The sequence below is a fragment of the Polyodon spathula genome, chromosome 15 (assembly GCF_017654505.1).
Source record: "Polyodon spathula isolate WHYD16114869_AA chromosome 15, ASM1765450v1, whole genome shotgun sequence".
Lineage (NCBI taxonomy): Eukaryota > Metazoa > Chordata > Actinopteri > Acipenseriformes > Polyodontidae > Polyodon > Polyodon spathula.
The window spans coordinates 11,700,423-11,715,373 of NC_054548.1; the positions used below are offsets into that span (position 1 = coordinate 11,700,423).

General features: G+C 36.7%; 1 protein-coding gene across 1 annotated transcript in view; it reads left to right on the plus strand.

Moving 5' to 3' along the window:
* LOC121328090 (collagen alpha-1(IV) chain-like) overlaps positions 1-13,453 on the plus strand; it is a 79,834-nt gene extending 66,381 nt beyond the window's left edge. The window contains exons 38-52 of the mRNA XM_041272574.1: positions 100-226; positions 1,043-1,123; positions 1,652-1,750; positions 1,999-2,049; positions 2,369-2,554; positions 3,293-3,426; positions 3,939-4,011; positions 5,958-6,029; positions 7,605-7,733; positions 7,847-7,945; positions 8,079-8,291; positions 8,786-8,963; positions 9,417-9,531; positions 10,818-10,990; positions 11,945-13,453. Of these exons, the coding sequence (XP_041128508.1) occupies positions 100-226; positions 1,043-1,123; positions 1,652-1,750; positions 1,999-2,049; positions 2,369-2,554; positions 3,293-3,426; positions 3,939-4,011; positions 5,958-6,029; positions 7,605-7,733; positions 7,847-7,945; positions 8,079-8,291; positions 8,786-8,963; positions 9,417-9,531; positions 10,818-10,990; positions 11,945-12,026 (1,812 nt within the window). The 3' untranslated portion in view covers positions 12,027-13,453. The remainder of the gene's footprint in view (positions 1-99; positions 227-1,042; positions 1,124-1,651; positions 1,751-1,998; positions 2,050-2,368; positions 2,555-3,292; positions 3,427-3,938; positions 4,012-5,957; positions 6,030-7,604; positions 7,734-7,846; positions 7,946-8,078; positions 8,292-8,785; positions 8,964-9,416; positions 9,532-10,817; positions 10,991-11,944) is intronic.
* Positions 13,454-14,951: the final 1,498 nt, after the last annotated feature.

Below are 14,951 nucleotides of genomic sequence, written 5' to 3' on the forward strand. Positions count from 1 at the left end.
TTGCGCACTGCTCCTCTTTTCTCTGTTACTTGTGCATTTTAAACATACATATCAATGTACAAAGTTTATAGTTCCTGAATGTTTTGTGTGTGTTCTCAGGGTCAGCCAGGCCCACCAGGTTTCCCTGGTATCCCAGGTGATAAAGGTGTGAAGGGAGTAGAAGGTATGCCGGGAATGCCTGGTGTACCAGGTCCTAAAGGAGACGTTGGATCACCAGGGTATCCAGGTAAGTGTTTCTTTTCATTCTATGTAGACAACGTGAGTCTGTTTCTCAATGACATATTCACAATGGAAAAAAGTTGAAGGGGGACTGCCTATGTTAGTCTTGAACCAAACTTTATAATGGTACAACAATAAACTTACTGCAGTGGTCACATGACATGATAAAAACAGGATGTTGGCTTTAGCATTTGTGATACCCTGCTTATACATAAAGCAGCTACGGCAGTAGGCATCTGCAGTATTACAATTTGCAGTCAATGCTGCCTTCCCTCAACTGGATGCCTAAGGTATATTTAGCTACTATAAAACAAATAGATACATGTTGTTCAGATAGAAAATATATACTGGTTGAGTTTTCTTGTTTTTTTTTTTTTTTTTTTTTTTTTTACATAGGAGCATAGTTTTACATAATTCTACATAGTTTCAATGAACATCAATCAACAAACCTCATTAAAAAAATATAGTACATACAAAATAATAATACTTCTGTATTTGCCTTAATTGACTGTACTATAAATTGTCTGTCAATATTAAGGCCACTCCGCAAGGCTATAGCCCGTAGTCGCAAACAAATTAAACCTATGTTAAATTAAACTAAACAGCACTGAAAGCAAACAAATACAAAAAATGAATGCAAAAGCACAGTAAAGGTGTATCTGTGTTACTTGTAAACCACCAAAACCTATAAGTTGAACTGGCTCAGTCTTTAGTAAACAATAAATTATGTGCCACCTCAATATTAAGGCAACAATTTGTTGGTCCTTTTCAATGGCCATGGAATATTTTTCCATACTGAATTGTACATGTCTGGTCTCTTTAGGTAGTCCAGGATTTCCTGGACAGAAAGGAATTGATGGATTACCTGGCACTCCAGGGCAACCAGGATTTCAAGGAAGGCCAGGTAGACAAGAATGGAAAAGACTCTTTGTGATTCATATTCTTTGAAGACATATACTCTTTTATAACACACTGTGCTATGGGCAAAGCATTGAGAGAAATAGTGAACGTGAGATCCACATTATTGAAATCCCTTTACTCTATTCTCTACCCCACATTGTTTCAAACAGAAACGTAAAGAAGGGTTCAGGAAACCAGAAAATATAAAAAAACATATTACTGAGTGATATGTCAGCTATTGCTGATTGTCTAAAAAATAAAACCTGAAAGATTGAGGTGAACAAACCAGAAATTTGAATATGGTGGAATTAATTGTTTCATGCATTATGTGTATGCATTATTCGTGACTTTTGGTCTTGTGACAAGAATATTATTTTACCTGATGTTTTAGGGTTACAGTATATTGGTAAATGTTTCCTTTTTAAGCTGTGAACTACACACTACTTACCTAAAACAATAATTAGGAATACACAATATTAAAATCTGAATGGTAAGTTTAACATATATTTTATTGTTTGTTTGTTTTTTCTAGGCGAGCCAGGCCTTCAAGGGGCTCCCGGCCCTGCAGGAACTAAAGGTGAACCTGGACTGGATGGAATTCCTGGCCTGCCTGGAGAGAAGGGTGACCAAGGTAAACACCTACATTAGACTTGTATCACAGTCACTTCACCTTGTATGATAGAATATGGTTAAAAGCCTTGCACCATTAATTTGTCCCTTGCTAGAGAAGTGCCTATCTATAGCTGTGATAGGCTGACATACAGATAGAACCACACAATTAGTCACAATCACTGCTGGTGTTCAAGTTGTAGTTACCTTTTTAATTGTACCATGTTTCAGCCATTTTGCACATTCTAAGTTCTGTTCTCTGTTCTGCAGGTTCACCAGGTAGAGGTTTTCCAGGACTTCCCGGTGTTCTTGGAGAGAAAGGTGACAATTTCTTTGGACAAGGGAATTTAACTCCAATGCTATTCAAGCATTGTAAATTGTGAGGGAATCCTTGATCAGATTAGCACCTGGACATGTTTTCTTTGGGGGGGGGGGGCTCTTTCATCACTGTGTTCCCCATCTGTGATCAGGTTATTAGGAATCATTGCACTGGAACTGAAATCCAGAACCAAAGAAAAAAACAAAACTTTGTTCCACAAGATTGGATTTGTGAGCCAAACTGAAAGAGCGAGGGCAGAATAATAGATAGCAGGTACTGTAACTTATTCAGCGGTGCCTTGTAACTCGATGTAATTTACAGGTAACAAAGGAGATGCAGGCTTACCTGGTCTCCCAGGTAGTCCTGGAATCCCAGGTGTTAAAGGAGATCAAGGGCAGCCAGGTTATCCAGGGCAGCAAGGCCCGTCTGGTTTCCAGGGTCCACCTGGGGAAGCGATGGAAGGTCCAAAAGGTGAAAGCGGACCGCCAGGATTGCCTGGGCCTTTAGGTAAGCAGGTCTATGAACTAACAGTAAGTAAAGCAGACACAAGGAAAGCAACAACAGAGAACTTGTGTCAAACAACAGTATGGTAGAGAACTCAGGAAATCATTCAATTCCCCTAGAAAGTAAAGTAGTAGTACCTGTATTATTTAGTAAGAAGCCAGTGATCACTGACTGTTTACAACAGAAAGATTAGAGACTAATTATCTTTGTATTTTAATGAATTAAGGTAAAAGAGATGAGTTATATAGCAATAGAGTACTTCTGCTCCATCTGTGCCGTGGTAAAAAGAAGAACTGAAGTTTTCGTCTTCAGTTTCAGAAAAAACACAGTCAAATCAAATAAAATTTTAAGAAAGCGTATACTTTCTGTTATATTTTCTAAACCACACAGCTAAAAAAAACTTCCCCTTATGAAGCATTGCATTCCTTTTCTCATTGTTTAAATGCGCCTCCTATTTAACTTAACTAACAACTTCCCAACAAAATCCGAACGAGATCCCTCGTAACCAGTAAGGGGCAATATATTTTTTAAGGAGACCACACTTATTGTTTAGTATGCAATGTTACGACCTTCATTTTGTAACGATCTCACCAAAGGCAATGAAAAAGTTAAGTGTTACTAAAAATTCAAGTTAAATAAATCTAATTGAAAATGTATATAATTTTGGATTGGTATAGTTGCTTTAGTTTCAAAACTGCTGATGCAGTGGACATAGAGTATATGAAAGCATTTACTTTGCAGGTTCACCTGGACCCCAAGGGCCACCTGGAATTCCAGGAAATATTGGAGGCAAAGGGGAAAAAGGAACCCATGGCCTACCCGGGCTGCCTGGACTTCAGGGACTCAAGGGAGAGCGAGGCGTGCCTGGAATTCCTGTAAGTCTGCACCAGCCCATGCCAGTGATGACATTGCATGCTGTTTTAATAGTGTGGTGAACGTTGACTGTGATGAGAATTGCATTCTTTTAAAATACAATGTAAAGCTATATCAAGCTGTTTAAACAGCCCTTTGTCTCCAGCTACCTTTACTTCATATTGACACTTTTTCAACACTTTTTTTTTATGCTCTTATGACATTTAAGGAGAAATCAAATGCTTTTGTGCACATATCTTTCTTTGAGAATCAGGATTAAATAAAGAAAAAAAAACAACAACTTGTACAGAGACTTGTATTTCTAACATTTATTACATTGTATTACATTGGTTTGTGACATCCCAGGGAATATGTCTATCCAGAACACCCTTTATTCTTGTCCTTTTATTCAACAACAATATTCATGTAAGGGTTGTCTACCCTTGGAGTATGTCTTCTACTCACAGAATTTTATTTTGCTTCTAATTAATTGCTGTGAATTTGTTACAAATATAATGAATGTTATTTTACACAGGGAAATGCTGGACTTCCTGGTCTCAATGGACAAAAGGGTGAAATGGGGGCTCAAGGAGTGCCAGGGTTTCCAGGTTAGTCATTGTAATGTTAGTCATTGTAATGTTAATAATTGTCAGGTTAGTCATTGTAATGTTAGTCATTGTCATATTAGTCTTGTTAAGATTCTTCACACCATCTTTTTTTCATTATTTTCCATTGCTAGAACGATGAAATTTAATTTATAGAGGGAATCACAGTATATCCACTAGATTATATCCAAATAAAAAATTACCTTTTGTTTTTATTTATACTGTATTGTAGTAATAACAACAATAATAATAATAATAATAATAATAATAATAATAATAATAATAATAATAATAACATGCAAACATTAAAACATAATTCATATTAATCCAAGGAATACTTTCAGATTACACACCAATCTTTTTAATTAACATGTACCGAAAATTCATTGGCACATATAATTATCCCCCTCACCAGCCTGTACTGCAGAGAGTACAACATCTTACATTATTTTTGGTATATAAATTATTACAACAAGCCTGCTTTATGCCAATTATCAAACTTGAATGTTGCTGGAGTTAAAGTATATATGTTGGATCTGTCCCAGTTCTTCTAAGCTGGCACAGAAAACATTAATTGCATGATGTACCTCGGAACTTAATTGCATGCTGTTACCATTCCTCTATGGTGTAAAGATTCTAATTAATGACCTTTACCATTAGCTTTATATATATATATATGTGTGTGTGTGTGTGTGTGTATATATATATATATATATATATATATATATATACACACACAGTGCTTGATGCATTTCAATGGGATTTTTTTTCCTTTGATTTACACAACCTACTCAAAATTTTGAAGAGACAAGAGAATTTTTATCATGTAACAACAGTTAATATTAAATAAAAACTGGAATGTCTTGGTTAGATAAGTATTCACCCCCCGAGTCAATACTTGGTAGAGCCACCTTTGGCAGCAATTACAGCTGTGAGTCTTTTGAGGTAAGTCTCTACCAGGTTTGCACATTTGGATCATGCAGTATTCGCCCATTCTTCTTTACAAAATTGTTCAAGCTCTGTCAAGTTGGATGGGGATCGTTGGTGGACAGCAATCTTCAAGTCTTGCCACAGATTCTCAATTGGACTCAAGTCCGAGCTTTGAGTGGGCCACTATAGGACATTCACTTTCTTGTTTTTAAGCACTCCAGTGACACTTTGGCTGTTTGCTTGGGGTCATTGTCCTGCTGAAAGATGAACCTCTGTCCCAGTCGTGTCTTTTGCAGACTGAGGCAGATTTTCCTCAAGGATTTGCCTATATTTAGCTCCATCCATTTTGCCCTCTACCCTGACAAGCTTCCCAGTCCCTGCCGATGAAAAGCATCCCCATAGCATGATGCTGCCACCACCGTGCTTCACAGTAGGGATGGTGTTACCTGGGCTGGGTTTGCACCAGACATAACACTTTGCATTTAAGCCAAATAGTTCAATTTCTGTTTCATCGGACCACAGAATTTTTTGCCACATCTTTTCAGAGTCTCTCACATACCTTTTTTCAAAATCCAAGTGTTATTTTACATGAGCTTTTTTCAGAAATGTCTTCCTTCTTGCCAGATTTGTGGAGTACCTCAGCTATTGATGACACATGGGCAGTTTCTCCCATCTCAGCCATGGAACGCTGTAGGTCTTTCGGAGTTGTCATTGGCCTCTTGGTGGCTTCTCTGACCAATGCCCTTCTTATCTGGCTGCTCAGTCCCTGTGCTCCAAGGGATATTCAATGCCTTTTAAATCTTTTTATACCCCAACCCTGATCTGTGCCTTTACACAAATTTATGGCTGTACTATAAATGAGGTAAATTCAGTACCTTGTGTTCTGTAATTTAGCAAGTACATCATCTTCATTTTAAATTAAGCTTAGATCGGGAAAAACTGACTCATACGTTATTAGATTCCCTAGTGTTGCAAAACACAGGACTGAAATCAAATATAGCTTGTTTCTTTTCCTTTAGGAATGAAAGGTGCTACAGGACATTTAGGATACAAAGGAGAAACTGGTGAACGAGGTTTTTCGGGTTCTAAGGGTAAGTGATGAGTTGATGTGCAATGCATTTTATTGAAATGCAGCATGTCAGTATTTCTACAACTTGATATATACTCAGCTAATATACTTTTCTGTTGCTTACACACTGAAAATGGTTACATTTATCTGAATGTGCTGATGACTAAAAAGCTTTGCATTCATTGAGTGACTGTAAATGGTCCAACTCTTTAATGTACCACATGGTCTTCAGTGACACAAAATGTTAGTGCAATGTTCTGTACTGTGGAAAAACAGTAGCATAAGGGGATGCTTGGTAGAATGGCTCCACAGTGATATCATTTTCATATTTTCACAGCATTGGTATCTCAATAGTAAGAACATTTCAGTATCATTATTCTATATCGGTACCAGTGTGCTTCTCTATCAGAGTCACTGTGCAGTATGTTCCAAATCCATTCTGTGATCTGTTTTACTATTTAAAGAATACAAGTACAGGAGCAGACTGCACTTTTTATTTCAATGATGCAGTACAGCATACACAGTTCCAGACATATGGTGGGGTCGCAAAAAATAAAATAAAATACCATTGAATGACAAGTAGCTCTACAGTATCCACCACTTACACCATACAGGGTTATTTAAGGCAGCCGTTTATATTGGACAAGTAGCGTTTGTGTTTGACATTCCCAAACGGCATCGTTTATACCGTTTTAAGCACGTCTATGTTTCGGGCAAACTCAGCTGTTTGGATCTGGTTATGCGCCATTCACATAGATTGAAATAACAAACCCACTGCTTATTTCTATAGTAATTGCTCTTACTAATCCATCAATCAGCTGTTTGCAGCTCATTACTGAGTGATTACCCCTATACTGTACCTTGGCTATTTAATCTTTGTGTATAATGTCAGGTTTAATGTTTCAAAATACAGTACTGACTGTAACAGCTAGCATGGCTGGAAAGAGAAAAGTGATATAAATAAAATGTCTCTGTTAGATACTGTGCACTTGCTAATGCATGCTTGGAACTCTGTCAGTCAGCAAACAACGCATCTTTACTTTAAAAAAGCTGGGGTTTCTGTAGTTGAGGAAGAGATGACAAAAATACAACCAAAACTGAAACTCTGACAACACCAGAGGGAATTCTCAGCTGTGTCACCTTGGCGACCAGGATGCTCTGGCTGAAACAGCCCCAGGTGACACTGCTAATATGAGCAGCATCCGGATATAGAGCCAAAATGGGATTTTTTAGGAAATGCTGACAAGGTTTGCCGTCCATACTTGCAAAAAAAGATTGTCCAGTTACACATATCACATTCTTAGCTGGAAACAATTTGCAGTAATGTAGCCTACCTGTACAGTATTGCACTTGCATTACTTTTTTGCACTTACTTTTTATTACATTCATAGGTTTTAATTTTTTATTAGTGTAATGAGTGTCACTCTTGTTTTTTTTGGTTACTGTACTGGTGACTGGGGGACATTTTGAATGTCAGGTTATTGTGTGGGAGTTTATACTGTCCATCGATTACTGCGGGTTAATCACTTTAACACAAACACGCCCGTTCGAAGAGGTGGTGACTGTATATGAATTAATACCAATGGCTGTTCTTTAGGTATTGATGGCCCTCCTGGTCCACCGGGACCTACAATTTCAGTTAAAGGAGAACGTGGCCTGCCTGGTCCTCAAGGTCCACAAGGACCCCCTGGTCTATTAGGATATCCAGGACCCAAGGGACAACAAGGTAACTATTGGGTTTCTTTAGCAGGAAACTGCTATTATAAACCAATGGTGAATACATTTCATAAAATAATAAATAATACCCTTAAACTAATGATAAACTGCTGCCTGTTGCAGGTGTGAGTGGAATTATTGGTTTGCCAGGGCAGGATGGAATTCCTGGGTTTGATGGTAGGCCCGGACAGAAAGGAGAACATGGACCAGTTGGCCCACCAGGTATGCTCTGTAAACAAATAACGAGATAATAACACTTTTCAGCCTGAGATCATCTAATTGTACACAAAGATCTTTTACTTTACACATATTGTGTCTCATAAATTGTTGCTGTTATTTATTTATTTTTTTTCAGGCCCAAGAGGATATCCAGGCTCACCGGGCCCTGATGGCTTGCCAGGACCAGCAGGGATACCAGGACCATCGTCCATAGCTCATGGCTTCCTTGTTACAAGACACAGCCAGATGGTAGTGGTGCCTTCATGTCCAGTAGGAACAACGAAAATCTACGATGGCTATTCTCTCTTATATGTGCAAGGCAATGAAAGGGCACATGGCCAAGACTTAGGTTGGTTTTTCATAAGTAAAACACAATGCTGTTACGCTGTGGTCAGAAACTTGTAATTATTATGTTGGTGCTTTTTGTAAAGTATAAGGATACAGGCTACAGAGTTCTCAATAAGCTAAATCTTTGCCAGAGAAGTGATCAAGGGAAGCAAATGTTTGAAATAGGTTGATATTTAAAACGACCAGCGACGGGAAATCTTGAAATGGATTCCAGTTGAGTTATCCTTTCAGTTGTCAAAATAAATGTTCATACACAACCTTTTGCAACACACACGCATGCATTCACCCTCACACACACACACACACACACACACACACACACACACACACACACACACACACACACACACACACACATATATAGTATAACTATGATCATATGCTGACAGTCATTCTGTAGCTTTTCATTATATTCTTTCCTCACAATCTTAGGTCAACACTATGCCTCTCTGGTTAGTTAGGAATTTAATACGTATGTCTCATTTCTGATCATAGGTACTGCTGGAAGCTGCCTTCGCAAGTTTAGTCCCATGCCATTTTTGTTCTGTAACATTAACAATGTTTGCAACTTTGCATCAAGAAATGACTATTCCTATTGGCTGTCTTCCCCTGAACCAATGCCAATGAATATGGCTCCCATTACTGGTGAAAGTATCAGGCCTTTCATTAGCAGGTAAGAGGTTTGTGAGAAAGGCACAAAGCCCAACTTAAAACTTAATAAAAGAGACATCTGCAATTGTAGATACAGAAATGTCCAAAGGCCTTACCCATTGGTTATATTTAAAAACACGATTTTGACAGATTCACCTGTGCTACTTGTGCTTCATATATGCAGCAAGGGTTAATAGAGTGCTAAGGTACCAAATCTCTGGACTTTCCTCCATTTTAACATCTCTGCAATTCTTTAGATTTTTTTTTTATACTGAATTTTTATTAGAAAATAAATAATGTATTTGTACTAGCATTATAACCATGTGTCAGAGGTCATGTTTTCTGAGTGTTAAGATTGTTTTAAAAGGTGTTCACTTAACAAACTATTTATGAAATAAGCTTGTTATTGTGTTATTGTAACTGTATTATAGTCTTGTTATTACACAATAGTCGCACATGGGTTTTGTTTTTACAGATGCTCAGTTTGTGAAGCACCAGGCATGGTAATTGCAGTCCACAGCCAGACAATCCAGATCCCACATTGTCCCAGTGGATGGGAATCCCTGTGGATTGGCTATTCTTTCGTCATGGTGTGTATTGCATTCATGTACACGTTGTGCACATGCTGTACTGTTTCAGTGCTGTGCATGTTCAGTTATACATTTGTATCTGTGGTTTTGCTATTTCATTCATTGCGCATAATCGCCAACTTCGTTGTTATAGTTTCTCAGAAGAAAATCATATTTCATAACAGGACACTGTACCTTATAAAACACATTGCTCTGGTAATTAAGTATCCCTGTGAGGGAGCTTGTATGAGTTTGCAAACCCACCACACTTACAACTGTTAATATCTCATCCAACTTCTGGTTTCCGAATGATAAAGACCTAATGCTTCATCCTCGTAACACATGCATTCTGGGAGTCTCTCGGCTGAGTTCAGTGGTGCTGTCATGATGTCATACAAGAAAACTGCAAATTTCAATACAGTTCAATAAAGTTCCATTACAGGAGGTGTACAGTAGAAATTAACCATTTCACTGCCCTATTGTTTTTATCCTCTGGATATATCAATGATATCATCTTTTTTTACATTTTCATTTCACTTCATATTTACCAGCTATTTGATCTGAAATGACATATGCCTCAGGGTTGCTTTGTTTTTTATCACAAAAGCTCCCAGTTCTACAGATTGCAGTAGTTTGAATACAGATATGATTATACCCCACCTATCATCTTGATTTAATTACCCACAACGCAACAAAACACAAACTGTAATTACCTACAAAACAGTCCACAAATGATTATTTTTAATTGTTTTAAGCCTCTTTTGCATTTACAGTATGCAACTTCAATGTCAAATTACTGTCAAGTCTGTCAAGTCTTTAATACTCAATCAAGGAACATTCATAGTAGCTATGTGATCCTTAGGGACTGCAAAAATAAAACATAACATAGAACTTCTGTATGTTTGTAAGCGATATATGTAATACAGCAATTATCTCAAGATGTTAACTAAATTACCACTATATACGTCAATAGTACTTAATTAGTTTAGTTGTGTATAATAAAAAATAACAAATATAATATTTTAAGATAGTGAAAAAATGAATGGGAGGGGGGGCAATTTGGAGAGCGTGGGCCCTAATTAACTTTATGCCAGTAAAACTGGGCACTAATGGGACTATGGACTGACAGTTGAGACTGCTGTTTCGAGCATTTAAGGTATTCCAGTTTTGCAATTGTAAATGAGTCTCAAGGAAGGGAACTTTCTTATTACAGGAAATTTAGAATATGAAGGATGTATTAAAGACGTATTTCACTGTGTATTAAGACTTTAAGACTTTAAGACTGTTCTTTCCTGTTCACTCTGCAGCACACTAGTGCAGGCGCAGAGGGCTCTGGCCAGGCCCTGGCCTCTCCTGGCTCTTGTCTGGAAGAGTTCCGCAGCACTCCCTTCATTGAGTGCCACGGTCGTGGAACCTGCAACTACTATGCCAATGCCTACAGTTTTTGGCTAGCTACTATTGAGAATGGTGAACTGTTCAAGTGAGTCGTGATATTTCATCTCTGTTTTGGAAATGAGAGTGCTTTCACAGATTGATGAACACACCATTCAAATTGCATTGCACTGCAACTCAAAGTAGTTTGAGTCATTATACTAGGAGCCTAATTAGTTGCTAGATATAGGGAACAACCTCAGGTGTGTCTAATTAAATCCTGTAAATGCTAAAACGGCAATACAATATGATTCTTATTTCCAACCCTGCAACACATGCAGTTCTGATTCTGAATATTATGTTCTATATGGTGATAAGTTGTATTTAACAGTGAGATAAAAATTTGAATTTTAGTGAATTACATCAAATCTTTGCAATTAAAATTTAAATTACAGTACTTGGGTATTGTCACATATTATAGTGGTGGTCATTGAAATTACTTATAATGTTAATATGAACAGCTGTTCTTTAAAAAACTAAACGTTGAAGCTGTAGGCAAATATTAGAATGCATAATTTAAGCAGTTCATTTCCTAATAATGAACTGAGGTTTCTTACTGTACCCAAATGTTATAACAGATGCATTACCAATGTATACCATTGAGCTGTTTGGAAAAAAAATTAAAACCTGCTGTATTTCTTGCATCTTTTGAATTTAAAGAGAGGCTGCCCATCTGACCAATCAGGGCAATGCAAGAGGCTGCAGACCCAAAGGCAGCTGCGGATGCTTCTTCAGGCATTTGTGTTTATAAACTGCGGTAAAAGAGAGGCAAACTATAGTAAAGCACACTGAAATCATGGTCAAAATATGGTTAACCATGGTAAAAAAAAATGACAAAGGCATAGCATAAAAATGTCAAAAACATACAAAACTGGCTGTGGAAGCTTGGAACATTTCATGTTGTCTTTGGTCAAATTGTTGAATGCTTTCTGGAACAGTTTATTTTGCATTATTTATTAAAAAGTTGTAGCATTTTACATTTTTTTTTCTTTTTTAATTTCAGCAAACCTGTCTCTGCTACACTTAAGGCAGGAGATCTACGGACCCACATCAGCCGTTGTCATGTCTGTATGAAGAAGACATAATTCCCTCAATTTTCTTTTCTACCAAGTCTTCTGTGGGACTTTTTATAAACTATGGTGCTATTGCGTTTAGAAAAGTGAGGCATAAACCAAAAAACATTATCCTGTGTACCTCACAAGATCAGATTTTATACAAGAAGCAGTACCAGAGTGCATTATAAGCGGAGAACAAGCCATGAGCGTGCCTTCTGCCTCACTGGTACTTAGCTAGCTGAGAAAGTACATTCAGTATCTTAGATTTCCCATATGGTTAAAAAAGTGTTAATCAAAGCCTTGAGTAAATGCTTTGCAATCTGATCATCTGTATAATAAAAATAGGTATGATAGCTAAATTATTTTATTTACACAATCATTAACTTTTTCTTTACTAAATGTTTTTCAAATACAATACAGTACTAATAGAGTAAAATGTTATATAATTCAACTATAGAATACTGTATATGCTGATGGTTTCCAAGGTTACGTTGTTTAGAATACATGTTATTCACCTAATGGTGCAGAAGATATATATTATTTTTCTCACAATAGTTCCTGCTACTTTTAAAAAGTACTCCTTGAGGTTTTATCCATTTTAAGTAGCTTTTCGTGAGACACAATTTGGACATTTTGTATCTTCTCATGATTACTCAGTTACAGAAGAGCATATACTTTTTGCACCCCAATTCTTGAATTTGATGTTTCTGTATTTAATATTGTTTAGGGTTTTTATATATGCTATATCCCATATGCCACACACTCGCACACAACATGAATTACTTTATTAATTACTAATTATTATCTAGTGTTTTGTTTTTTTCTTTTAGTATGTAAAATGGTACAGTTAGATTATTATCATTTAACCCTTTATATCCTGGGGTGTCCAGGGACACGTGTGTTTTTGTTCTATAATGGCAACTGGTGGCTGTGTCATTTTCTACAGTAGCAAAGATGGGATTCCTTAATAAGCGAAAACAAAGTAAAGAAAGACTCTAAGAAGGTTGCTTAATGATCCTCCAGGAAATAAAGGGTTTCTGAAGTGATTGACTTGGAAGAGGTACTGTAACCACAATGCCTTTGCATTATACTTCCAACACACACACAAAGTACATTTAGAATACTGAACTACAATTAGTTTTAAATGTGTGTATATTTACTATCAGTCAAAAATGGGCTTTAAGAAAAAATAAAAATAAAAAAAAATAAGAAGAAGGATTGACTTCCGAGTGAATCCAGCATGGGCTGTCATAAGAAACTTTGAAGTACAGTTTTTAATGATTTCATATACTGTATTGAAAATGTTATGAAATGTTAAATACCGGAACTGAAAAATCCTCCCACAGCAATTGTATACAGTATAGGCTAGCACAACAGTAATCTATTACATGAGTTTCCCAGTATCTATTATAAAATTAGGATTATGAAAGAAATCTGATATTTTCAATGGGATCCAAGCAATGCTATAAATCACTAAAACCTCTGGGAAACATTTTGTGAATCTTGACAGACATCCAAAAGAGTCACACTGAAAGGATTTTCCACATGGGGATCTAAAGCCTAACAAAACTTGTTTTATACACCTGCTTGTATTTCAGCACAACAACCCATGCATTCTTTAATGGTTATAATAAAATAATTGGTATGAAATGTGTTTTGAGTTTGCAACATGCATATCCAACTGGCTATGTGTGTGTGGTCTTTGTATCATAAATATAAGACTATGAAGAGACATCTGCACTAATAACGCGATTTAACCACTGGAGGGCACATAATACCTTTTAGTATTGCCTTTTCAGCTTTGCGTTACAAGAGTCATAAGCTTGTGTCCTCATTAATAACCCTCTCTTTGCCCATGCGGTAATGCATTCTTTAGTTATAATTGGAATTTTGCTCTGACTTTACTCCGATTTTTTTTCTACAATAAAATGTACTTGTATATCTAAGTGCAATTATGGATAGAAAATTGTAATTGCAAGCATAACTCTGACAGCGAAACCAAAATACCTTGGAAAGGATGTATTGAAGAGTCGATCAGAAATGTACTGTAAGTATTTCAGTTCTGCTGCAGTACTTATAGCATCTCTACACTACCTGAAAAATGTGTGATCAAGTAAGAGTGAATTGGGTGATTTAGTCAGATTTTATCGCATAAGGGTGAGGATAATGAAACGGCTGGGGCAGCAGAAAGTTCTCAATTTTGATTAACATGCTACATGTAACTTATTACATACAATACATACACACAGTAGTGTAGGGGTTATATTTGGTTAATTTACAAGGTTGTTAGACATCAGTCGAACTAAACAGCAGAATACAGAGAAGCACTTATTGTACATATAATAAATGTTGGGAACAAGAAGATGTTTGGCCAATTGAGATTCATCCCATGCTAGAACACCATTTGCCTCATCTAAGGGAATCTTAAACCAAAGTGTTGAATGTAATGGTAATTGGTTTTAAGTGTTCCTGGTGTTTTAGATGTTACTGGTTCACCAAGTAAACTGTTTTAACTCATTTTTACTCTATTTGCTTCCCTTTATGCCCTGTTATCCTGTTCTCTGTGATAAGTTTGAAGTAATAACTTGGATTTTTTTCATCCACTTACAATTTGATAAAATTCCGTTATTTTTTATTAGACTGAAGAGATTTTAAGTACTGTATTTCAACATGTCCTCACAGCTCATGCCACAATGTTATGGATCTCAATGTGTGCTTCCACTTACAGCATTCAATATTTTCTAAGCATTCAATTTTGAAAATATTGACATCATGTGTTGCATACACACATATCTGGACCTGTGTACAGAAGGTGTTTTGATTTAAAATATCGTTATAGGAGGTTTCAAACTGTAGATGGCCAGATGGGGCTATTCGCCACTTTCAGTTTTGAAACATTTCATTTGTAGCTTTCATTTACCTTACACTGTGCATATAATAAACTGGCGCTACCTG